Source organism: Benincasa hispida, chromosome 3, assembly GCF_009727055.1.
Source record: "Benincasa hispida cultivar B227 chromosome 3, ASM972705v1, whole genome shotgun sequence".
Classification (NCBI taxonomy): Eukaryota; Viridiplantae; Streptophyta; class Magnoliopsida; order Cucurbitales; family Cucurbitaceae; genus Benincasa; species Benincasa hispida.
In genome coordinates, this window is record NC_052351.1 from 62028268 (window position 1) to 62054007 (window position 25740).

The window sequence follows — 25740 nt, forward strand, 5'->3', positions numbered from 1 at the left end:
TTTCTCAAGTGATTAATTTTTTTTTTAAAAAAAAAGACTATTTCGAAAAAAAAGTTTATGTGTTTGGCAACCATTCAAAATGGATTTTGAAAAGTTACTTTATAAAATAAGTTGGTTTAGGATAGACAATCGAAACCAACTTTTAGGAAAATAAAGTTTGAGTATTTAATGATTAATCTCTCTCTAATTTGTATGAAAAACTCCAACCACACCTCCAATGACCACCTCTGCCCACCATCTCCAGTGACCGCCTCCAGCCACCATCTCCAACCACCACCGTTGCCAAAACATTTCTATTACATAACAAACAAAACAAACTTATATATAAAAATATTTTTTTAGAAAAAGTCGGCAAATATAGGTGTGCATTTATTTTAAGGAGTTTTTATCAATTTAAATGAAAATGAAGTCTTGAAAAATATATTTTTTTTAATCACTCGAAACGGCAGTTAAATTCAAGAAAATTTTAAAAGAACTTATTAATCAACCCAACTCAACGGAAAAAATATACTTAAATTCTAACTATAAATTTATCGATCCTTAAAAAAAATGCTTACATCCTCACTCTAAAATTAGCTCTAGAGATGGATAAAGATTGGAATTGTTTATATATGCAAAATTTAGGACTACAATCAAGGTTTTCAATTACAAGGGAAAAGAAAAGGTTGACATCTTAATTTTAAGGAAATACAATCAATACAAATATCAATAAAATATCAATATTGATAGATTTTCAAATAAGTTTAAATTCACTATTGCTAATATTACGTTTATATTAGGATAATTGTTTTAAATGGTAAAACTACTAAAAATATTTTCAATTATAGGAAAATTTGATAGATTGATAGATCACGATAAACTTCTATAAGTCTATCGCGATTTATCACTAATAGATAGTGACATTTTGTTATATTTATAAATAAGTTTGCTCATTTTTCTTTATTTAAAAAGAGTCTTTTATATTAGAAATATTTTGTTATATTTAGTCGATTTCTCAATAGAATAATAGAATTGAAAGCCTGATTACATAGGACATTTAGAAGTTGAAAGATCAAAATAAGCTGCAGCAGAAAAGGAGGCTCATTAACTAAGACCAATTCATTACTCAATGTTTGTGATGAGATTTTTTTACAAACATTACATAACAGATTACACTCATTCAAACTTGACATACTAAAAAGATGAGTGGAGATAAGCTAAGTACAAAAATTTAGTACACAAGTTGAGGCTCAAATTCTGCAAAATCAACAGATCCAGATTCAATTGGAGGCATCAAATACGCAGCCAAAACCTCAGATACTAATGCTGCAGCAAGTGGGATCCTCTTCAAGTTCTTCACCAATGGAAGTTCATTGCTTTCTCCTACAGCAATCAGCTTCTCGTTGATCTCCACCATCCTGTCCAGTTTCCTCTTGAATTCGGGATTCTCAACATCTGGTACAGCCGGGAAAATTCTTGCCGTTGTTCGGTTAGTCTGCATTAATAGAAGTAAAATGAATTGGTTGAACGTTTAGTCATGAAACAGTTCAGTTTTTTTGTTCTTCTAACTAGGCAGATATATATTGTTGACCGCTAGAACATGGTTTAAAATAGACCTAAATTTGAAGGAACAGTTTCTTTGAATTTTCTGTTTGAAACAATCCCAAATTATCCCTTAGAAGATGCACATGGCTAATGAATGAAATGTGTAGATAACAAACTTACCTCAATGATTACATGCATGTCAAATTCTTTAGTGTTAAGTCCAATTCCTTCATAGAATGCTGTTCTTTGGCAATCATTGAGATACATTGTCACATACACCTGCAAAATATTTCATCAAGACAAAAAAGGCAAACATTTAAGTCAACTTCAGTACACCAGATCCATATTTGATAACAATTTTGTTTTTCGTTTCGTGTTTTATTAAAATAGGTTTTTTCTGAAAAAACTTTGACTATGAAGACAAAAACATTTTCAAAGTTAGACTAAAAACAAAGAAAAATGTTAGTAAATAAGCATGGTATTCAAAAACAGATTACCAAAAACAGAAACATTCTTCTTTCCGTTGTTTGTTGTTAAATGTAGAACTCTACTCGAATTTCAGTAAGAACGAGTATCCGTGAATTACCGATAAGCAGAAGAATCGAGACCACAACTTAGCCTTCCAGTCATTGAGGAACTGAGGCTGTGCCTTGAGCAATGCAGAGAAGAAATCACCGTGCCTGTTCTCATCCTGGCACCAGTTCTCAAAGTACTTGAAAATGGGATAGCATTGGAACTCAGGGTTGGCTTTGAGATGTCTGTAAATGGTTATGTATCTCCAGTAACCAATTTTCTCAGACAAGTATGTTGCATAGAAGATGAACTTGGGCTTGAAAAATGTGTATTTTCTAGCCTTTGTCAAGAATCCCAAGTCCAATGCCAAGTTGAAATCGGATAGACCCTTGTTCAAAAACCTGCAATGAATGGTACGTTAGTATCAAAAGATATAAGACGGTAACAAATTTAAAGACATTTTTGTTACTTATTCTTAATCTATGATTAAACTTTCAAATCATTTGGATTTGTACATTCACTTCATATAATATTTTGAATTTATTTCAGTTCGTAAACTTGGACGTTTGTTACATTTTGGTACATCATCAAAATACTTTGTTCCTGAGAAATGCTGGTACATGTACTATACTAACTAAAGCTACGCTAAATAACCATTTGGTTATTTTGTTTATGAAAATTAAGCTAATAAATAAACACTACCTCTCCATATTGGTTTCTTTGTTATGATATTTACTTTTTAGGACTGCTTTCAAACTTCAAGCCAAGTTTTGTAACCTCAAAAGATGTAGTTTTAAAAAACTTGTTTTTATTTTAGGAATTTGGCTATGAATTCAAATGTTTTCTTCTTATAAAAAAAGTTAAAAATAATAAAAAATAATCCTTAAAGATGAAAATCATGATAAAGAATGGTGGAAACAAGCACAATTATCAAAAACTAGCTGGATGTAAATATTTGGGTTTCAAATGCATTCAAATCTTTACGCTAGATACTTGAAATATTAGTATTAAAAGGCTAAAATAAATATTTATGCAAAGTTGAAAATAAATATGAAAGTTCAAGTATCATATTAAATTTAATAACAATAAAGGAAGCTTATGTGATGCTTTTGAGGTTATAAAATCAGTACATACCCAGCATGCCTGGCTTCATCCCTGGACATCAGAGAGAAAATCTCAGCCACCACTGGATTTGTTTTCTGAAACACATCAAAACAATTGGCAAAGTGAGATAGAAAAATACCATCCATATTGCTGAAATTACATATAAGGGATAAAATGCGATTTCAAAGTGACAAATCAGATCATGATTTGGAACCTCAGAAGCAATTCTGCAGTATAATAGAACAATAGAACAGAGGACAATACCATCAATTCTCTTGAATGAAAACTAAATTTGGTTACTACAGAACAATGTTGGTGTAACTTGAAGTCAGACTTCATTTCTGTCTCTAGATTTATGGTTTCTTACTTCCTAAAATTATCCTTACAAAATCCACAAACTATATTTAGTCATCACTTCTTAAACAATTGTGTAATCAATAGTTCTCTAATCTCTGCATTTGTTCTCAAAACTCTTTTCAAAGACATTTTGGTGAGATTTCAAGTATAAAGTACTATGGAAAAAAAAACAATTCAGAATCACAGACCATCCTGTCAAAACAAACAATACAGCTATAAACAGGATTTCCAAACAATTCTCCACAGAAACAATTCATTCTGAAATTCATAAGCAATACCTTAAGCCTCCTTCCCAGCTCCTTGTAGAGAAGAAACCCAGAGAACTCAGCAGTACAAGACCTCTCCAGAAACTCCACAAAAATCTGTCTGAGAGCTCCTTCCATTTTGTCAGCAGCTTCCTTAAACTCCTTATTCCTCACAAAATGCGTCTGATTATAATCAGTCTTGAACTCCTGGAGCAAAGCCTCAAACTCAGCTTGGTTCAAATTCTTGTTGATTTCGGTGTTGAAAAGCGTCTCCATCTCATCAAAATCAGTCGTGTAGAACCTCGGAGTCAGAAGCGTCTCCTTAATCGCAGCCTTGCTAGCGTTCTTCGAAGACTTAGGAGGTGATTGAGAGGAAGTCGCAGACATTTTAATGGCGGTGAATTTGGAGTAAGAGAATGGAATTGCTCTCGTTCTAGGGCTTCCGAATTCAGGAGTTCTGCTGCAGAACTTCGACATAGGCTTCACGAGAGCCATCTCGGCGGCGGCGGCCATGGATGGAGGGAGCTTCTTTGGAGGTGCTGCAATGGCGGATGGGATAAACACAGAGGAAGTTCAGTAGAGAGTGAAATATAAGCTCTGATATATAAATATGAGGATGGTGATGTAATATAATCCATCCAATGAAATTGAAGATTTTGTTGAATGATTTGACACGTGGCTTGTAATTATTGGTCTGTCTGATTACTTGTTGGGGCTGATAATGCCATGTAAGCACATAAATATGCGGTTCCTATTTTTCCTTTTTCTTTTAATTTCTTTTAAAAGGCGTGTGGTTGCGATTTCACAGACGTGGGATTCTTTCTGGTGGTATATTTACATGGGCCTAAGATTTGGGCCGGGTTATTGGGTCCATTTCTATTATTTGATGGGCTAACCAGAAAAATAGTGGATTTTAACTTTTTTTTCATTTTTAAAAATAGCAAATCATAAATTTCATTCTTAAAAATGACAAAACAAATTAAAAATAAAAATAAACGAATTTATAAAAGTCTAAACTACCCCAACTATACAAATGGGATTGCAATTAATTTATTAAGAAATATTCGTAATTACATTGTAATTAAAACAAATATTTAGAGACTATTGATTGGCCAGACACTAAACACTGCACCGACCTCTTCTCTAACCAAGTTGCCGTCGTTTTCCTCTCCAAAATGGGCTCCTCCACCAACAATGGTGCAACAAATTGGTTAATGTCAACACTTTCCATATGCTTGGTCTACCTTTTCACAATGGCTTGATAGGAATCACTTTGAAAAGAAGGAGACTTTGCGATTTGAACTCTTGGTCAATGTTGATTAAGTCGAGCATTTCATCTATGCACCAATGGATTTGATTGATTAAGTCAAACCTCAAAAGTAAGTTGTCGTTGATTGAGAACAAAAAATAAAATCTTGAAATTGAAGATAAGATCAAATATAATATTTGAAAAAAAAAATTATATTTGAGTTTTTAAAAAGATTACTGATTTGAATTGGTTGCAACGTAACTAAAAATCCACGTGGGGGCATTTTAGGGTTAAAGAAAAATTAATTATACTCTAATTTAGATGAGGGTTTTGTAGTCATCAAAGATCTTTTGAAAGTTTTTTAGATACTTCTAATGGAATTTTTATGTGACCTACAAATCCACGCCCAACAAATAAACTAAACTTAAAAACAAGTATACTACAATTGAAAACCACTTAATAAAATCATCTAGATCGATTTTGAACTTACACAAAATTCTGTAACAATAATTTTTCTCAGTTCTAGACCAAAATATTAGTTTAGAAAGTGAGAGTTGGACTGATAAAAACTTTATCTAAATGATTGCAGTCATGAAGAAAGAGACCGATTTAACTTTATCTAAATGATTGCAGTCATGAAGAAAGAGACCGATTTAGATTGAAGCATGAAAATCTCAATTAAAAATCATCAATTGAAATTGTTAATCAATTATGTGATGTGGTGTTGATGTCAACCGTAGAGATTTTTTTAAGAGAAGAGAAACAAACAATATTTGGCAATTCCTTCAACCTTTCTTGATCGAGCCAGGGTGGAGTATAAGACCCAAGGCAAATGGGTTAATACCAACATTGTCTACATGCTTAGCCTACCTTTCCACAATGAATCCCTTTCAAAAGAAGAGACTCTGTGACTTGAACTATTAGTTGTGATCGATTAAGTCTTCAAAGTAGACTTGTCGTCGATTGAGAACAAAAAAATAAAATCAACAAGAAAAATATGAAAATTGAAAAATTAGATAAAATAAAATTTGAAATTGAAGATAAGATCAAATATGATAATTGAAAAAAATATATATATTTGATTTTTTTTAAAAAAAAGATTTGCATTTCATTTTTTAAATTCGAAAGTGTAGGGAGATAATTTTGGAGAAAATTAAGATTCATGCTAAAAAATTTGCAAATGGCAGAATTGGTTAATGTAACGGTATCTTAGGACTAAAGAAAATGGGAACATGTGTGAGAGTGTATTTGCTATAAATTTGATGAAATTTCTGTTTTGCTTTTCTTCCTAATGGAATCTTTAAAACAAAAAATAATATGATTCAAGATTATATATAAAAAAAGACTAATTAATAAAAATAAGATATTTTTTTATATTCTACGTTTTAAACAAATTCATAATAAAGATAATCATAAAAACAATTTAAAAATGCATGATTTAATTATCACTAAATCCAAAACAAGATAATAATAGAAACCATTTAAAAATAAGATGATATGATGTTTTAAATTTCAAACCAAGATTTGAAAATGAGTTATGGTAGAAGATTCAAATATTTAAACTAACTATTAAATTTGATACAAAAAATCAAAACAATAATTAAACCGCGATATTTATGAAAAATTATCCATTTGAAAAAATAATGTTAGTTGGCCTTGAAAGTATATTGGATATATAGTTGGGTAATTAATGTTGAATTAATTACACTACAATTAAAAGAGACAATAAGGACATTTTAGAATTTCAAAAAGTTGGACTCGTATGGTCCTATGCGTTTTGTTATAATTCAAAAGTACTTCGCTTTTTGCTATTTTTCTAAATGATAGTATAATTATGGCTATATACCTGATTATTCTTTATTGGATCTCATTGAATTACCCGTATTATTCCTAATCTTAGTGTTACTAAATTAAAATAAATGTGAAATTAAATTTCTGACGTCATAGTGATATTTGCACATTTTTTAGATTTCATGTCGACATGAGAGATACATTGATATTTTTATTATATCATTAAAAAATCCATGAAATATTAAAAGTAAGGTTAAAAAATTCTTTTAGTTCATAAACTTTCATGAAAGTAATAATTTAGTCCCTAAACTTTAACTGGTAACGATTTAGTCTCTATACTTTCAATTATGTAACAATTTAGTCCCTGAACTTTAGTATTAATAATTTAATCCTCGTACTTTTGAATTTGTAATAATTTAGTCCATAATGTAAAAAAATTTATCAAAATTTGATGTCAAATTTTATTATTTTCTGATGTAAACATTTTTTTTTAATAAAAAAATATTGAATCTCTAATTAGTTTATCAGTTTATTTACGCATGAAGTCTCATTAAATTTTAACATTAGTTTCTATAATAGGAACTAAATTATTACAAATTTAAAAGTATAAAGACTAAATTGTTACATAGTGAAGTTTAGGAACTAAATTGTTACAAAATTGAAAGTTCAGGGATTAAATTTTTACAAACCAAAGTTCAAGGATTAAATTGTTACTCTTACGAAAGTTTGGGAACTAAAAGTTAATTTTAACCTAAAAATAAACATCGAAAGGTCACTAATGTAAATATAAATAATAAACATGTCAACATGTTTAAAAATGCATAACATGTATTCTAAAGAAAAGAAGCTTAAAATATTTATTTATCAATTTAATTTTTTTTAATTTTTTGTTTTAAAAATATCCATTGACATTTTTATTGAATTGAAATCTCGACGTATCCATTGACATTTGATATTTTAAACATGTGTTTAAATTCTTATACTTTCAGTTTTTAATCCAATAGGTGCCTAAATTTTCAGTTTTATCTCTAATAGATCCTAGACTTATTTAATATATTTTTAAAATTTCATTAACCTACTTGACTCTATATTGAAATTTTAGATTTATAAGAAACATAAAACTAAATTTTAGATTTAATGTATTAGATCATTTATTATTATTATTTTTTTAATATATTAAGGATTTTAAATAACTTGCCCCAAAAATTTAAAGTTAATTAGTGATGATAGATTTAATTATATATTATCTAACAAGGGACTATTATACAATTGTTAAAGTTTAGGGACAATGTTAGACATAAACTTAAAATTCTAGGAACTAACCATGCGATTTAACCTATCTACGAACTCAAAATACTTAAGTCCCATTTGGTAACCATTCTATTTTTTGTTTTTGTTTTTTTTTTTTTTTTTTAGAAAAATCAAGTCTATAGACACTACTTCCACTACACGAAATATGCCCTTTCCCGATGGCAAAAATTGTCAAAAAAAAAAAAAAAACATTGAGAAAGACTTTCTCGACGCCTTTTTCACCATCGACAAGGTCGTCAGAAAAGCCTTATCCCGACAAAAAAAAAGCTAGTTTGTCGGGTAGAAAATATTTCGCGACAAAAAAATTGGAGAGGCTTTCTCCTAATGCCCATCATTTGGTGTCGGGTGAGAATTTCTAGCATCAGGAAAAGTGACTTCTCCCGATGCGCATATGGCAACGTCGGGAGAAATGTCTTCTCCCAACGCCAAAAATTTGGTTTTTGGGGTCGGGAGAAATGGCCTCTTCCAACGTCAAATGATGGGCATCGAGAGAAACCAGAATTTTGTAGATAATATTCATCCTGATGCTAAAATCTTTACATTTTCGTCGGGAGATGCTACATTCCCCGACACTAACATATTTGGTCATCAGGAGTGGTTATCTTTCCCGACGATCTATGGGCATAGCGTCGGGAAAAGTCTCAAAAAAAATGTTGATATTGTTTTTCCCGACGACTTAAAATTTGGTGTCAGTAGAGGTTTTTTTTTTTCAAATTAAATTTTTATAATTTACTTTATATCAAACCTATTTAAATCTTAAAAATGTAGTCAAATAAATTAAAATCTTGAACATTCAATTAATTTTCTTCCATAATTAACATCCAAATAGCATTACAATTTAACTCAACATCCAAAACAAACTAATTAACTCAACATACAAAATAAATTAAACCGACTCAATCAACATACATAATAAACCAATTTAATCTAAATATGAAATTCAAAATAATAACATTTAAATCTAACATTTATCTATAATTGGTTTCAAGCTTATAAATGTGAAATTTAATTTTAATACTTGTCTCAAATTTCAACTTGATACTAAGAACTAAAGAAGATGAAACTTGAACTAATCTCAAGCTACTTTGTTCTTCATTCATCAACCAAAAACAAATCCCTAAAATTACTAAGCAAACCACTTCAAATTCAAAATAATAACATTTAAACCCATCCAAATCATTTTACATTTCTAAAATAAACAATCTAAACAAGTAGAGCACGGTTCAACGCAACACAAAATCGTATCCATAGTTGGAACTAAGTTGAGAAACACAAAATAAAAAACAAACAAAAAATCATAGAACAAGATATACCTCAAACCGATTCGAGAAAGAGAGAAGATTGGATGACAATGGTGGTTGTCGACGTCGGCTCCGGTTGGAGTAAACTACATTTATTTGGGTGTATGAAACTTAAAGTTACTCACACTCACCCAAGACAAAGCATCAAATTATCAAATACAAATATTTTGTAAGCCACAAATCAACTACTCCATGGTCATCTATTCAAAATACTAAATATACTATAGATGAGCACAAACCAAAAACTAGCTGATCACAAACCAAAGCTAAAACTAGCGCAACAGGTGGTTACACCCAAAACACTGATTACTTAGAAAAATAAAACAAGCTGGGCATAAACAAAAAACACTGATTACTTACAAAAATCCCTAGAAAATAGAAAGTGAAAGTGAAATACCTCCCCAGCCAAAAGCACTGTTAACTTAGAAAAATCGCTGACAATGGCTGGGGGTGGGTTTAGTGCAGCAGGTGGTTGGGGGTGGTTTCGCGCAGCAGGAAGCTTCTACAGGAGTTGGCGGCGTCGGCTCCGGTTGAGGTCGAGCAGCAGCGGCACAACAGATCGGACAGAGGCAGCCTCCACTCATAGCGTCAAGATAAGCGCTTTTTCGCAACGACCCAACAATAGCATCGGGAGAGATCTACAGTTCTTTTCCTTAAAAACTTTTTTTAGGGCCAACGGTCAAGGAAACGATGTTGGCAATACTTATTTCTCCCGACGATATTGAAAACGTCGTCGAGAGAGCCTCTTTTTCCTGAAAATGTTTTTTTCCGATACTTTTTTAGCATTGGGAAAATTTTCGTTGGAAAAGTTTGAATTTCTTGGAGTATTCCACCTCTAAATTTCTTTCTTTGTTATCTACTTTTCATCGATGGTTTAAAAAATCAAACCAAAATTTGAGAACTAAAAAAAGTAACTTAAATTATTTTTGTTTTTTAAATTTGACTAAGAATTCAACCATTGTATTTAAGAAAGAACATAAGAAATGTGATTATTATAGAATTAATTTTTAAAAATAAAAAAAATACCAAATAATTATCACACAGACTTGTTATTTCCTCTTATTATTTTTTATTTTTTATTTTTGTTTGTTAGGAAATAAAAAACTGTCTGAAAATGTGTGTATATATATATTGACGCACGCGTTTTTCATGGTAACAAAGAAATAAAAGTCAAGAGGCTTTTTGTATTGCAATTTTGAGGGGTCCATAATAGATGAAAATCATAGTGTAGAAGATTGGTAGATTGATTGGAAAATTCTATTCATTTGCAAAAATAAGGGAGAATCTTCCTTGAGACAACACTAGTCTATTCATTTGTGTGATTAGTGTGAGATGCATAAAGATATATTGTACTTTTTTTTTTTTGTCAATCCATAGGACTCCACAATACGAGTATTTATTTAATCAACAATATCAACATACTCCCATGTGTAGAGTTCATGTGATACGAAAATCCTAGCAATTTAAAATTTAGGAACTCTTTAGTTGAATCCCTAATATCAAATTCTAAAACCCTCAAATCAGACGTCAATCCAAAAGGAATGATTAGATTTTGATTGTCTTCTGATTAAAAACCAAGAGATAAGGAGAACTAGTCATCTACTCAAGGTTTGAACACTTCACTAGCAAGTTGATCAATCTTACTTGAATGTTCAAAATATGCGATCTTAGATCAAGAATTGCAAAAGGTTGGTGATGATTTTTCATCAACACAAAAGAGAAATCATCGTTCCTAAAAATAAAAAACTAAAAAAATGTTTAAAACAACCTAAAGGCAAGATGTTAATAACCTCCTAAAGAAAACTCTAATGATACATCATAGTTTATGACAAAATTACAAAAATGCCCTTAGAAGTTCATAAAAAAATGATTAAACTAAAAAAATACTTAAATTACATCAAAATTATTAAATAAAATATAAATAATTATTTGATGCCTTGGACGGTTCATGTCACTATGTAAATTTTTGGTGTTGGATAAATTTGTCTGTGAAGAAGTGTGGCATGTGGGGTAGGTGATTCGTGGTTCCTTTGGATCTCCTATCTATGATAGATATCAGATGAACACCCAAGAATGATTGGTCATTCTATTGAAAGCTCAATCCATTATTGAGGGTTTGACCATTACCTCTTCTTTTCGTTCCCCTCTCTAATGTCTTTATAGTTGGATATATGATTCTTGGAAGGTGATTAATTTGGATAACAATTACCCTTCTAACTTTACTGAGATGAAGAGTGCAGTTGAAGAGATTGTCTTCTTGGTAAAGAGTTTCGGTTTAGTCTCTTTCTCGTCTTAGAAATCTTATTGCTCGCTACATAGCTCGATTTGCTGGTTTTCTCTTTTGATTCTTTTGTCTCTTCTAATTTGGAAATTGAGAGAAAATGTTGGGTCTCTAGCTTTCCTAGCTAGGCTTAGGATGTAATTAACTAAGATCCTCATTGGTAACCATTTTGTTTTTAGTTTTTAGTTTTTTAATATTAAGCCTATCATCCTCGTTTCTTACAATAGTTTGCATCTAAGTACAATAATTGAATTTTTAGCCAAATTCCAAAAACAAAAAACAAGTTTTTAAAAGCTATTTTTTTAGTTTTCAAAATTTGGCTTCTTTTTTTAAATCATTGGTAAGAAGTAGATAAAGGAAGAAATTTGGAAGTGGAAGTAGTGTCTATAGGCTTAATTTTTTTAAAAAAAACTAAATGGTTATCAAACGGGTCTTAGTTTTTAAAACCCTATTTTTTCTTTTAGAATTTGGCTAAAAATTCAACTATCTAACATTTTACTTAAGAAAATGAAAATCAAGCTAAGAAATTAGGAAGAAATATGCTTAATTTTCAAAAACCAAAAACCAAAAATCAAATGGATAATTGCAAATAATTTGACTCAAAGTATTAACAGATATAACATTATGTAAAAAAATTTGCAAATATAACAAAAATTTAGATCAAACTCTCATAATCTATCCGTGATAAACCATGTTGCTAATAGGATCAACGATAGAGTTTATCACTAATAAAAGTCTATAAGCGATAGAGTCTAGATTATTTGCAGTTCTTTTAAAATATTGCTATATGCTTAATTATTAGGCTTAAAATTGTTACCTATTATAATTTACTCAAAATCAAATGGTTTTCAAATGGGGCTTCATTTTTTTTTTTTTTTTTGTTTTCATTTTTTAAAATTAAGCTTATAATCAATACTATTTCTCCTTATATCTTTGTTTTCTTATCTACTTAAACTATTTTCAAAATGCAAGAAAAACTTTGAGAATTGAACACGATAATTTTTAAACTCCATTTGATAACTATCTAGTTTTTTAAAGTTATACCTATCTGCTCACAATTTCTTTAGTATGGTTTCCATCTTTTCCAAGAAAACATTTTATCACTTCATATCTAACTTCCAAAGTTATATATATACAGTTTTCAAAATTTAGGTTGGATTTTAAAAATACTCTAAAACGTAGACAATAAAATAGAGAAACCACAGTTTAATTTTCAAAAACCAAAAATCAAATGGTTATCAAACAAGATCTTAGACGTTCATATTTTTTTAAAAAAATTTGACTAAGAATTCAAATGTTTCTTGAGAAAGACAAAATCATAGTCAAGAAATTGTAAGAAAACAAACATAAATTTCAAAAACTAAAAACAAAATCATTCTCAAACAAACATGGATGGAATAGAATTGAAGCGACAATGTTTTGAACCTACCTGAGTCAACTACTTTGGTCCTCTATCACATATGTTGTGTAATTCTCACTCTCTTCAAGTATTCCAATTTAGTTAATAAACTTGGTAAAAACACATATTAGCTTTAATTTCAGTAATATATTCAACAAAAATGATAATAGAAAAGACATTAACTGACTCAGATTCTACACAATCAAAACACATCTGCCAAATGAAAAGAGGAGTTTAGAGTAGAAGAGAAAGTGAATGTCACACCAAAGGTATATGTTACATCACAATCAAAATATTTTCTTCAACATTGAGCTCAATTAACTATTATAAACAAGGTACAGGTTTTTTTTTTTTTGGTTTTTTTGCAAAGTCTTGTGGCACTGAGTCAATTCATAATAGATTTAGGTGAACATAGATATGAAGAGGCAAATGGAGTTGATTCTACACATTACTTACAATCATTTCCTCATGAAATCCACTCCCAAATCCGTTTTAGACTTAATCCCTATTCAAAACAAGTCGACTTCAATGCTCAATCCGTCGTCTACTACCACTTCGGAGGAAATATCTCCACGAGACCTGAGAATAACGCATGTGTGCATCAGGAAACTTGAAATGAATTGATCTTATTTGCAGATAATGGCAGTGGATATGGCAAAAAAATGTATAGACCCAAATAACGGACACGACAAGGTTTTCATGATATGTCGAATTTTGCAGCAAAAGCAAGAAGCAATACCTTTGTCTCCAAAAATCTTGGTGGTGATGAGATCGAGTTATAGCACTACTGAGTTCTCTTATCATTCATATCGTTTAACATCGAATTTTGTAAGGCCCGTTCTTGCATAGAAGGGAATGCGTACGCAATATTTCGGTCTACAATGTCCTTTTTCTTTAAATCATCATCAATATCGGTGTAATCCAAATTTTGCAACATATTAGGAAGTTTCATGTTAGCATCCTTGGGAAACATCATGTCCATTTCTATGTCAAATTTATCCTTTGAGATGATGAAGCCTCTATTGGTTGAAGAAGCACTGTATTGTAGGCTGGCATCTTCATCTTCTGCCACCCATGCTCGGAAATCAATCATTGAGGGAGGAATCTTAGACCAGAAAACATCCTTGAGATTTCCCACAAGCCCTTTGGTAAAGGGGTTGGCCTTCTTATCATAGCGATAACGAAAATTTTCATACGTTGTCTGCAAAAGATTAACCGTCAAGATGCAATCAATAATAGTTCGTTAGGTACGCAGATGCTTTCAGAAATCACAGATACGAAGCTCTACCTGGTTGGTACACATTAGATAAATATGGTAAATACTGGTGTTATATGTAAAAATATAAAATATAAAGCTTTCAGAAATCACAGATAGAAAACGGTAAATACAGGTGTTATATGTAAAAATATAAAGCTCTACCTGGTTGGTACACATTAGATAAATATGGAAAACCGTCAGCCCCCCAACGAACCAGACAGATACGAAGCAGTATACAACAAGGACAACTGACAAGATATCATTTGAGATGACAGTCCATACGCTCCCAGTTTGTCGAACAATGGTAATCCACGAAAATGTGAAGACGTATATACACAAAATGGTAGATGTTGATATGAACATGATGAAAAATCGATAATTTCTCTGCAACGAAATGAAAATAAAGAAAATGTTATTTTCAATGCAAGAAAACATATTTAAACTAGCATGTTTAAGCTGCTGTTTGATGTGCTCTCACAAACAGTTGAAGAACTCCGTGTTTAAGTAGCAGAAAGTAGTCTTAGGATATAGAAAAACGATATCTGAATCAAACGGAAAATAACTAGCTTCAATCAGCAAGCCTTGTACAAATTTGAACTGCTACCTCAAATCATTGCAAACAGACATGTTGACATAAAATTTTAAAAGAATAAGTGAAGATTCAAGTGTTCATTCACATAACGAATGGTTGAGTAGATGGTTGATTATATGGATATCGTGCAATGATGCAGTTATTAATGCTTTTTGCCATAAAAGGGTCATCCCATACTTCAGGATAACTTACCAGCCCAATACACTGACCTACCCACGGGCAGTGGTGATCGAACTTCTGAACACAATTGTTGCAAATAGAGCAATGAGAAGCCCGTGGTGGACGATACAAAAGGCAAGTGTCACAAAACTTCACTTTCACCGAGTATCCATTGATCGTTATATCCTTTATTCGGGGTATTTTCAGATTAGGCGTCTTGTGATTGACCCACTCCATAGAAGGGGTGGTCATGTCTACTTCATCTGAGTCAGGTGGCCTCGAGTTTCTTGGAATGATCCCGGGATCTCTACCAGAAGTCAAGAAGAGAAAAAGAAAATCCTGCACAACCAACTTACTGATCAGGTTTAATCCATCAGTTGTTGAAAAGTTTAAATTAGACAAGGAAAAGTCAGCCTTTCACAAACCAAAAATGTAAGAACCAATCCTCCAATCAGTGCAGGGAAGTGAAAAGGTTGATTAGCACTACGGACTGCCACTAGCATTCGTATGCAGAATGTTATTGCAGGACCACCAATTAAAAAGGATGTTAAAAAGAGTGACGTCCCGTCTTGACCAAAAACTAATCTCCCACCACATAAGAATTTCTAGCAGACAAAAGAGTATGCATCAGTACCAGAATCAGCACCGCCTTAAACAGCAAAAACTTATAAGATACTGGAATGAAGGATCCTTTCTATTAACAAGCATACATTCATAATGATAACTTCTTTCAATAACATTGGAAACTACCAAATTTAATAAATATCTACAAAGGATACGCGCTAAACAATGACTGCATTAGATTCAAAAAGTACAAGGGAAAATAGCACCAATTTGGGGGGTGGAATAGATAGACAGATAATGACTGCATATATGATAAATTATCTCACCCAATCATAGTAAATAGATTATTTAATATAACAAAGGTTCAATCAGTTGAATCCATAGAATTGAGGATATCCCATGATTACCAAGGGAGACCCCTACAACAGATATGCATTAAACTTGGATTCATAAACTAAAAGGACCAAGTAGCTTATTAAAGAATTAAGAAAAAAAAAAAGGTAGAGAGATAATGAATGCATCTATTACCCTGCGCAAGGTAAATTACAGAGAACAAATATTTTTAAATAACAAAAGTTCAAACTATTGAATTCAATGAATTGAGGATAAATCATGATGATCGAGGAAGATCTTCATAACTGATACTAACACCAAATTAAGATGAAAAAAGAAAAGGAAAGAAAGAGAGATAATGGATGCAGCTATTACCTCACCATGTAGCTAACTAGAGGAAATAGGATGATTACTATATCAAAAGATAAAGAAAAAGAAAAGGTTCACCAAGGGGGATCCTTAAAACCCAATGGCTGCATTATATTCAAAAGCTAAAAGGGAAAATAATCTCACCCAGGTAGCTAACTATAGTAAACAAATTATCAAATATAAGAAAAGTGCAAAAGAATTTAACAGTGATTAAGGGAGATCTAAATAACATTACAGATTAAACCCAATGGCTGCATTGGATTAAAAAACAAATGGGTATAACATATTAACAAAGAAACCAGAGAACAGAGAAATTCATAAGAGAAAAATTCTCAAACAGTTGAAAGGCATGTGAATACAAGAGGAACAGAGAGAAACTTACATTGTTTCCTTTCCAAACATGGTAGAGCCTCCTTTCAGCTGGTTTTTGAGGAGCAATATGAATGGCATTAGAGGGAGAACCATCCCAGCCCGGTTCTTCGTTCATTTCTAAAGGAAATTATTTCGTTTGTTTGATGTAAAACACAAAATCTCAGGGTGTTCGTGATAATGATACACAGACACCCACATTAAACAGACAATTTTTTATTTTATTTTATTTTTGCCCCAAATGCTTTCAATTTTCCTCTTCAAATCTATGAAAGAACGACATGGGTTTTCAATTTCCAACAAAAATCGTTCAAAATCAAATCAACCCCAGAAAATTTTCAAACCCAGATCGATCTTACAATGGAAAAACAAAAACAAAAACAAAATTCCCCCTTCTCGTCCTCCTTTCTCTGTCCCTAGGTCTGAAGTTTTTTGTGTTGTTCTTCCCTTTTCTCTCTCTCTAACCAACTCGGTGGCTGAGATTCTCTAACAATTCCCTAGTTATTGCGAGGTTTCCGCCGCGAAACCTCTCATGACAGGGAGAGAAGGGAAGAGAGAGAGATAAGGGAAGAGAGAGAGAGAGAGGTGTAGAATAATAGTTTTGTTGAAGGTAAAAAGCAGAGGGCAATTGGTTTTGATGCTTCGCCGTGCAGCGTTTTCCGTTGGGATTTGGATGGATCGTGCTTGCATTTGTTGCATTACCCGCGCAAAACCATTTCTTCTATAATATATACATATTTTAGTTACATTGCAACTTTTTATATATATATTTAAATTGGTTCCCACCTCTCGTGAAAAATTTTATTTTAAATCCTATAAGGTTTAAATCCTATTTTAGTCCTCAATTTTAAGTTTTATTCTATTTTGATACTTTTATAAACGTTTTTTTTGCTCTTAAAATTTTAACGATAAAATTGTATCTAGCACGGATTGAATAAGATGAAGTGAAATAAAATGTTGACAACCAACGCACCAAAATAATGAACAGCCAAAATTTTGAATGCACTTTTGTTTTACCATCTAATTCAAAATTGAAATCCTAGAATTTTTTAGCATTGACTTATTTATTTGGTAGTTTAGTCATCCAAAAATACAAATCATCTCACTATTATGTTTAAGAGTCGACAACATCTTAATAGCAAGGACCAAAAGCACTCTTTAAAAACTTAAGGACTAGAATGAATGCTTCTTATAGTTTAGGAACTAAAATAGAACCGGATTTAAAGTTCAAAAATTAAAATAAGATTTAAATTGAAAATAAATATGCAACTTCAATTCATTGGTTGCTATGAGAGTAATATTGGAGAATTATGTGGGGTCTCAATAAGTAAATAATAAATTAATTTATAATTTAATGACTTGTCAAATTATGATGAAATATACCTCATTGAATGATTATTTCAATAGTTATTAATTTTTGAAGTTGTCATCAAGGATAACACACTAAAATAGAATCGAACCAAAAAGTTAATTTTTATTAAAGCCTTGGACGTTAGATTTAAAATTATAAGGAAACCATCAATTTCGGTTAGATTCCGTTATATATATATATATATATATATTTAGTAGAATATTAGCAGGTTAATTCAATTTGGTTTGATATATATCTAAAATCAAAATTTTATAATCGTTTCAGTTTGGTTACCAAACCGAACTCTGAACATCCCTAGATCCTAATGATTGCGTTACAGTTAAATTTATTTGAACTATAAAAAATTTAAGCCTTTGAGTTTTGAAGTATTTGCTAAGTTATAAATTTAATACATAAGCTTGGGCGATTGAATTTATTAACTTTAAATTTTCAAGTTCACATAAATTCGAATACATGTGAATTAGATATTTGAACTAAAACATTTTAGTCTATCGTATAATGTATTAACCAATTAAACTATACCCAAATTCTTTTAGTTCAACAATATATAGGTTAAAAATTGAAAGTTATAATATCTCAACTGCTTTTTTTTTTATTTCTTTTTGTATCGAAGTTGTAATATCTCGCTTGTTGTCCTGCTATTGTCCCTAGTTGTGGGGTTTTGGTTTCTTTTCTTTAGTTTTTTTCCGGGTGATTTTGGCTTTATTTTGATATTGTTGTCATGTCTTTGCTTGTACTTTGTTGCTTTGATACCTTAATCCCAGGATGTGGGTTCCCCTTGTCGTTGTATAATAATATCACCTATTCTAAAAAAGAAAATGTAATATCTCAAAGAGTTGAGTTATAGTTAGGTATTCAAGTTAATGATTTTTGAAAATCCATGTCATTAACACTAATAATAGAACTTAATGCCTATACGTCAAGTTTATTAGATAAGTATCATTGATGTAGAACAAAAAATAGAAGTTTGGAGTCAGCTAGAGAACTAGATCAACTAAACCAGTTCATCCATTTATCATTTTCACACATTTTAATGTGTTTGATGGGATAAATAAAGTCCGTCGGATAATTATTTCGTTTTCTATTTTTGGTTTTTGAAAATTAATCATATTTTCTGTTTATTTCTCGATTCGCATCTTTCTTGATTACAATAATTAAATTTTTAGCCAAATTCTAAAAACAAAAACAAATTTTTAAGGCCTCATTTAATAGTCATTTAGTTTTTAGTTTTTTATTTTTGAAAATTAAATCTATTGACATTACTTCTACCTCTAAATTTTTTCCTATATTATCTACTTACCAATGGTTTAAAAAACCAAGCCAAATTTTAGATCTGTTTGGTAAATATTTCATTTTTTGTTTTTGGTTTCTAAAAATTAAGTCCATTTTTTAATGGATAAATTTTTAGCCAAACTATAAAAACAAAACAAGTTTTTAAAAGCTATAATCCTGTTTGATAACCATTTGATTTTTTGTTTTTGTTTTTTAAAATTAAGTCTATTTCATTAACGTTTCTTACAATAATTTACATTTTTATTAAGTACAATGGTTAAATTCTTAACCAAATTTCAAAAACAAAAACTATTTTTCGAAAACTATATTTTTTAGTTCTCAAAATTTTACTTGATTTTTTAAACCATTAGAAGGAATTTGAAAGTTAGTTTGCAAAAACAAAATAATTGCTAAATAAAACCTACTTTTTTTTAGCTTTTAGATTTTAGCTAAATTTTTTAAATCATTGGTATAAGTAGATCACAAAGAAAAAAATTTGATAGTAAAAGTAGTATTGATAGATTTAATTTTAAAAAATAAAATGATTATTAAACAAAACCTTAATATTAAAAACTTTTTTTTTTAAAAAAAAAATTATCTAAGAAAACTAAAAAAAGAAAAAAGTAACATTTTAAAAACTACTCTTTCTTTTTTAAGTATTCAAAATTTGGCATGGTTTATCATATCCTTGATAAAAAAAAATAGATAACAAATAGATAACAAATGAAGAATAAAGTAATAATTATAAACTTAATTTTCAAAAACCAAAAAGAAGTTGCCAACTTCTTTCTAGACTAATAAAAGTAATAACTATTTCCATATCAAGACCTCCAACATGCTTATTGCTTAGACAATGGACAATAGATTGGGCAATTATTGTATTTGAACTTCCAACCTCAATGTCAGTTACCACAAAACTATACTTATTTTGACTTGTTGGATCTTAATACCAAATCCAATAAGCTCGTCGATAATAGAAATGATCGTTCATCTAATATTCCATTCAATCACACCAAATCAAAATGAGTACGTTACAATAGAGAATCAAACCAAAAGAATGGGATATTTTCATCTACACAATTGATCTTCATCTTCACAAGATCCATGTTCTCATCGTCATCAATCCTTGAACCTTCTCACCTTCACAGTTTTATCAACCTAAGACCAATACCAATGGCCTAGATATTCAAGCAAGGATGCTCACTCTTGTAAACATTCAAATCCACTAAAGGTTCAAAAACAAATGAATGCAGGTATAATATCAGCAATTAATTAGATATAAAAGGACATATTTCAACATATCTCAGTATGAAAGCACATCAAATTAAGATGACCAGTAAAATCAAATTGTGAGCCACAATTGATGTGTTGAATAAAAGGCAGGGCAATCAGCCATGCATTTAGGAGGAAAAGGGAAAAAAAAAACAGTATCAGTTGCTGATAATGAATAGAAACCCTGTCATTTTCTTCCCACATTCAAGAAGAGCATCCATGGCATGTGCTTAGCATCATCTAACTCACATTGAGAAGAAGATGCAGCTAGATCATAAACGAACTACAGCATCTAGCTAAAGGAACAAACAAAAGAGCAGGCTACATCATTAATATGTATTTTACAGCTTACAACAAGAGAGGAAAATTTGGGCATCCGTGAGAGAACTTGGTCGATACTGCTGCAGCGACAAGACAACAAACCGAATGCCTGGAATTGTTACATATGCTGAAGTGTCTGTCATTTCTTGATTTCATCTGGGCATCAAAGATGACAATAAGGCGTGGTGATGAAACCGAAACAAACATGACTATCTATTTGGTACATTAAACATAGCTAGTGTTTTCAAAAGCTCAATGCACAATAAAGCACAAAGGGCTTCAGCGCAACACGAAAAAATTTCTTTAGTTAATAAATTGGAAAAACCAAATTATTACTATTCTTTAAACATAATGAAAAATTCTAATGGCCAGGGCTTTGAGGCTTGGGACTTCACATTAACAAAAGGCACGCGCCTGAGGTGACCTTATTTTGTGAGCCTTGCTTTAGCGCCAGACCTGCGCCTTGAGCCTATGCACACGCCTGGGACTTCTTGAAGATAGCTGCTATATTCGACTACTTTCAATGTTCACTTCATACCACCACCACCATTTTTTTAATAATAATTCGGTATCACAAACCCCACTCCTTTCTTACATTATGCTCATGGCCCCTCAACCTACAAGCCCGGAGAGACTTCACCGCACTCCTTCCTTATAGGACTCCCAGACCTAGAACAACCCTGAAGGGTATCTCTAAATATCCAAGCGGTCACTACTAGTGTTGCCCCAAGTTGATCCCACGATTTCAAAACATGAAATGTTTGACTGCCAGATTAAATCCAAACCACAATATACTGCTATCTACAAGACCATGGAATGAGATCGATGCAAGCAAAGCACTACACTGAGCTGTATCATCATTCTAGAACCTACATACAACAAATCCTCTACAGCATGCAAGTTTGCCCAAGCTAACTCAACAAACCAACTCAAATATAAATTTAGCTCCCTCTATTTATAAGGCCCGAAGAAATTGGTATTATTGTTTTACCTACAATCTAAAAGGTCAATATCAGTGGGTTAACATCAGATAAATATATTCTTAAGAGCATAAGCAGTAAAATACTATCTAGCAGCCTCTTCCTTTTTTCATTTTTTCCCCCTTCTTTCTAACATTTGAACAAAAGAACAAAGCAACAGGAAACAGGCAAGAAATCCATCTATACCTCCACACGCAAGTAGCAAACGAAGAGTTGAAAGCTCTAACCTTATTTCAAAGAGCACATGTCAGGTGATTCATCCCTACTTAAATACACCTTTTGACAAAGCACTAACAAAAATAGCCTCTACATTTTATAGACCCACAGAGGCAATTGATCTTCCTTCCATCAGCACTCTCGGGTGGTATTATTCCATAATCATACGTCAACTCCATCATGGGAGGTATATGCCTGATTGCATGAAAGGCAATATGGACATCATGCTCACCTTTATTTTCCCGTACAATTGGCTTCCAGTATACATTTGGAGAGCAACTATGGTTCATAAAACGAGCAACATTGCCAGCGTTTTTTGCACTAATAACTAGGGAAAACGGGAGCCTTGGAGGCCCATCAGAATCACCAGACATAACTTCAAGGTTTGGATAAGAACGTGTAGCATCAAAGATATAACCATCTTCATTGTCCCGTACAGAGTCCTTAGCCTTTGAACTATCGATGACTTCCCCAGCATATTGGCAGATAAACGCTCCAGCACGAATGGGATCCCAAGACCTTAGTCCCCAGCCTTTACCTTTAGTTCTGAATACCTCCAGGCGGAATTTGAGACCTCCTTGGGACACACGATTCCTGCAAGTGGGAGGGCATTGACATGAGGCTCCACATTCATATATCATAGACAGTTGACTTGCAAGAACCCCATTTGAACTATAGGGGAGATATCCACCATTTTTCTGCATGCAAGGGCAATTGATATTGCCTGGAAGGCATCCACCAACACAGTTACAGCCAGCTGAAGGTTCCATCGAGTATACTGGTTTTAAATATTTGAGACCAGCATAATATGTGAAATATGCAGGGCCCTTCTCGTCATCAACATCATTAACAAGTGAGACGGGTAGACTTTCTGCACCAGAAGCCAGATCTGGTATTATGACCCCAATTCGAGATGCATTTCCATCCTTCCATTGTTGGACTAATTTCCAATTCAAAAATGCTTCCCGCTGTCCAGGTAATCGCACCAATTTGTATTTAAATACATTGCAGCCAGATTTGCCTTTCTCAACCCATGACTCTTGGATTTTATAAAGACCATCATAAACATAGATCTTCCCCGTTGGGTTACTAAAATCTCTTACCCCTCGAATAACTCTAACATCATTTCCACGATGCAAGCTCTTCTCTAGGGCAAGATTACCCCTTTCAAGCTTTTGATCTATTGATTCCTTATCCTTTCTGTTCACTCCACCCTGGCCACTGTAGATTAAGACATCTGCATCATTTGTATCATCCTCATACCCACCAGATGAGACGATGCTAACTGCAACCGGTTCTTCATCTTGACTGACCTTTAAACCCATGTAGTCAATCCCAGCCATAGATGGAGCATGCAACCCAACCAGGCACAATTCCATCCTGAAAAAGAAGATATCACCAACTTCCACACCAGGAACAGTTCCAATCCTTTTATTGATATTTGTCCGAACCCCTTTGGTCATCAGAAATGCACCTGTTTTAAGATCTGGACGCCTTATATTTCCAGGCATCGGTTCCTTAGACTCTTCAACTTGTGAAATTCTTCTCCTTAGCAGATCAAATACCATGAGTACGCACGAAACTGCTTCAATGCTACCATGAGCTTGTCGATTTGAATCTAGCACCGAAAGGTTGTAGGATGAAACCATATCATTGAGCATTGCATCAATATCAATATCTGATGTAAAATTGATGTCCTGGCCATTCCTTGTCTTCTTCTTCGCCTTGTTTTTCCTTCCCACTTTACTTGAATCTTCTCCATCATTCACAACCATGCCATAATACTGAGAATTATCATTTTGACCATCACTATACCCATCTTGTAACTGGGCACGACTTCGGGTATTTTTTCGGGTGCCAGTATTTGGTGTTGAAGTACCCTCAGTTGGTGTCCTGAATGAAGATATTGGAACTGCAGTTGATATAGGACTATTGAGGCCAAAAGATGCATTAGTATTTGTTGTTCCACCTGGTGTCTGTTGGTTTTGGTCATTTGGTGAAAAGAAGAAGGGATAGAATGGAGCAACCCCAGGTGGGAAAGGACCAGAAGGACCAGCACACACAAACGGGGCAGCACCTTGAGGAGTTGAAAAAGATGACACATTTTGTGCTGATGGGAATACTGGAACTAGTTGGCGCAACGGTTTTACATTCAATACCTTAGATTTGTCTAATGATCCAGCAACGGGAATGGAATCCTGATCCAAATGTTGTTCCATTGAAACTCTCTCACAATACAGAAATAAAATATTACAAATGGAAGTTTCCACAGTAAAACACTCTGTACATTATTTCCAAAACTACAATCTAAAAGGAACAACTCCCAATCAAACTCTTTTTGGCTATCATTCTCCAAAACTATCCTCCTAGTAGCTGATGAGCGTAATTATATAGCTTGAAATCTGAAAAACACAACAAACAATTACTATTCTGCAAAGAGAAGACAGGGTGAACACAGTGGCATTAGAAATATGAAAATTATCATTCTTTTAGAAAAAAAGAACTATGGATTACTCACCAACTGTACAGCTTATTATTTACATACCAATCCAAAGAGAACTAATATAGAAGAAACCGAGTGTACATCAAATATAATGAGAAAAGGTTCCCGCAACATGCAAGTGAAAAAGCAATGTTTTTGGGTTACCTTAACTCAGTGTAATCAGTCAAGGAGAGATTCCAAATCCCTCTTTGCAGCTTTTAACTTAGAAAAGGAGTCCAAAATCTTTGGATATAATACAACTAGGAAAATTCTCTTTCCAAATCTCTTGTAATTTCAATTATTCTTCAACCCCAAATGATCAGAGTCATTTTGAAACCCCTTTACAGAAGGATTTCCTCGTATCTTTCAATCAAGAACAAACAAGAACAAAAATAAAGCGGAATTGGGTAGCTTTAAGCTACTTGTAACTGACAAACAAAGAAAAAAAAGGAAAAGGAGAAACGTCTCAACTTCCTTCAATTACCCTCAATGTTCTTCCTAACAAACAAACAAACAGAAACAAAAAAAAATTCACAAAGGAAAACAATCATGCGATCTAGAAAGCCAAAAAATCAAAATGAAAACAGAAGAGAGGGAAAACCCTACTTTTGAAACAGGGAAAGCATGGAAATGTGGTCAGATCAAAGCCAAAAACACGGAAGAAAATCACAGATCAAAGAAAAACAAAGAAGAAACGAAAATCAAGAAGCCATTAGTCGAAAGAAATCTGAAAAATTTTACCAAATTCGTTGCGATTTTAACCCTCTGAAAATCTCCAAAAACCCTCCGTTTGAACATGCGGGAATTTCTCTGTTTGTCCTCTTGGGGGAGTTTTTGAGTTTTGAGTTTTTTCTATCCCGAGCAAATAACGTTTTCTGCTTAATTGTTTTGTTTTTTTATGATTCCTCACCAGCCGTTCGATCATTTGATCGTGGGAAATCATCCAACGGTTCAAATGTGTTTCGGAAGCATATTTGTAGTTACTGTGGCGGGCCCCAACCCCACTTAAATGACAAAAAAGTAGTGAGAGAGATGACGTGTCATGATCTTGTAAGATCCATAATGTGAGATTGACCGTACCTGATCGACAGCTTGTTCAGGGATCT

General features: G+C 32.3%; 3 protein-coding genes across 5 annotated transcripts; all 3 read right to left on the reverse strand.

Moving 5' to 3' along the window:
* Positions 1-1062: 1062 nt before the first annotated feature.
* Positions 1063-4325, reverse strand: LOC120073932 (magnesium-protoporphyrin IX monomethyl ester [oxidative] cyclase, chloroplastic). The gene is made up of 5 exons (XM_039026852.1): positions 3777-4325; positions 3172-3236; positions 2111-2438; positions 1705-1803; positions 1063-1474 (listed from the first exon to the last, which is right to left on the reverse strand). Exons 1-5 carry the CDS (start codon positions 4254-4256, stop codon positions 1211-1213), a joined length of 1236 nt encoding a protein of 411 aa, XP_038882780.1. The 5' UTR covers positions 4257-4325; the 3' UTR covers positions 1063-1210.
* Positions 4326-13322: 8997 nt separating this feature from the next.
* LOC120072906 (probable protein S-acyltransferase 1) lies at positions 13323-17426 on the reverse strand. Its single transcript, XM_039025436.1, has 6 exons — positions 16733-17426; positions 15510-15689; positions 15118-15423; positions 14496-14717; positions 13815-14276; positions 13323-13654 (listed from the first exon to the last, which is right to left on the reverse strand). The coding sequence occupies exons 1-5, from the start codon at positions 16835-16837 to the stop codon at positions 13860-13862; spliced, it is 1230 nt and encodes a 409-aa protein (XP_038881364.1). The 5' UTR covers positions 16838-17426; the 3' UTR covers positions 13323-13654; positions 13815-13859.
* Positions 17427-20662: 3236 nt separating this feature from the next.
* On the reverse strand, positions 20663-25529 carry LOC120072888 (histone-lysine N-methyltransferase, H3 lysine-9 specific SUVH1-like). 3 transcript variants are annotated; one of them, XM_039025417.1, is made up of 3 exons: positions 25376-25529; positions 22164-24554; positions 20663-21112 (listed from the first exon to the last, which is right to left on the reverse strand). In XM_039025417.1, the coding sequence occupies exon 2, from the start codon at positions 24369-24371 to the stop codon at positions 22227-22229; it is 2145 nt and encodes a 714-aa protein (XP_038881345.1). In that variant the 5' UTR covers positions 24372-24554; positions 25376-25529; the 3' UTR covers positions 20663-21112; positions 22164-22226. The 3 variants fall into 3 exon arrangements, with proteins under 3 accessions (XP_038881345.1, XP_038881347.1, XP_038881346.1); XM_039025419.1 differs by having other exon boundaries at positions 22123-24554; XM_039025418.1 differs by lacking the exon at positions 25376-25529 and adding an exon at positions 25241-25348.
* Between the last annotated feature and the right edge of the window lie 211 nt (positions 25530-25740).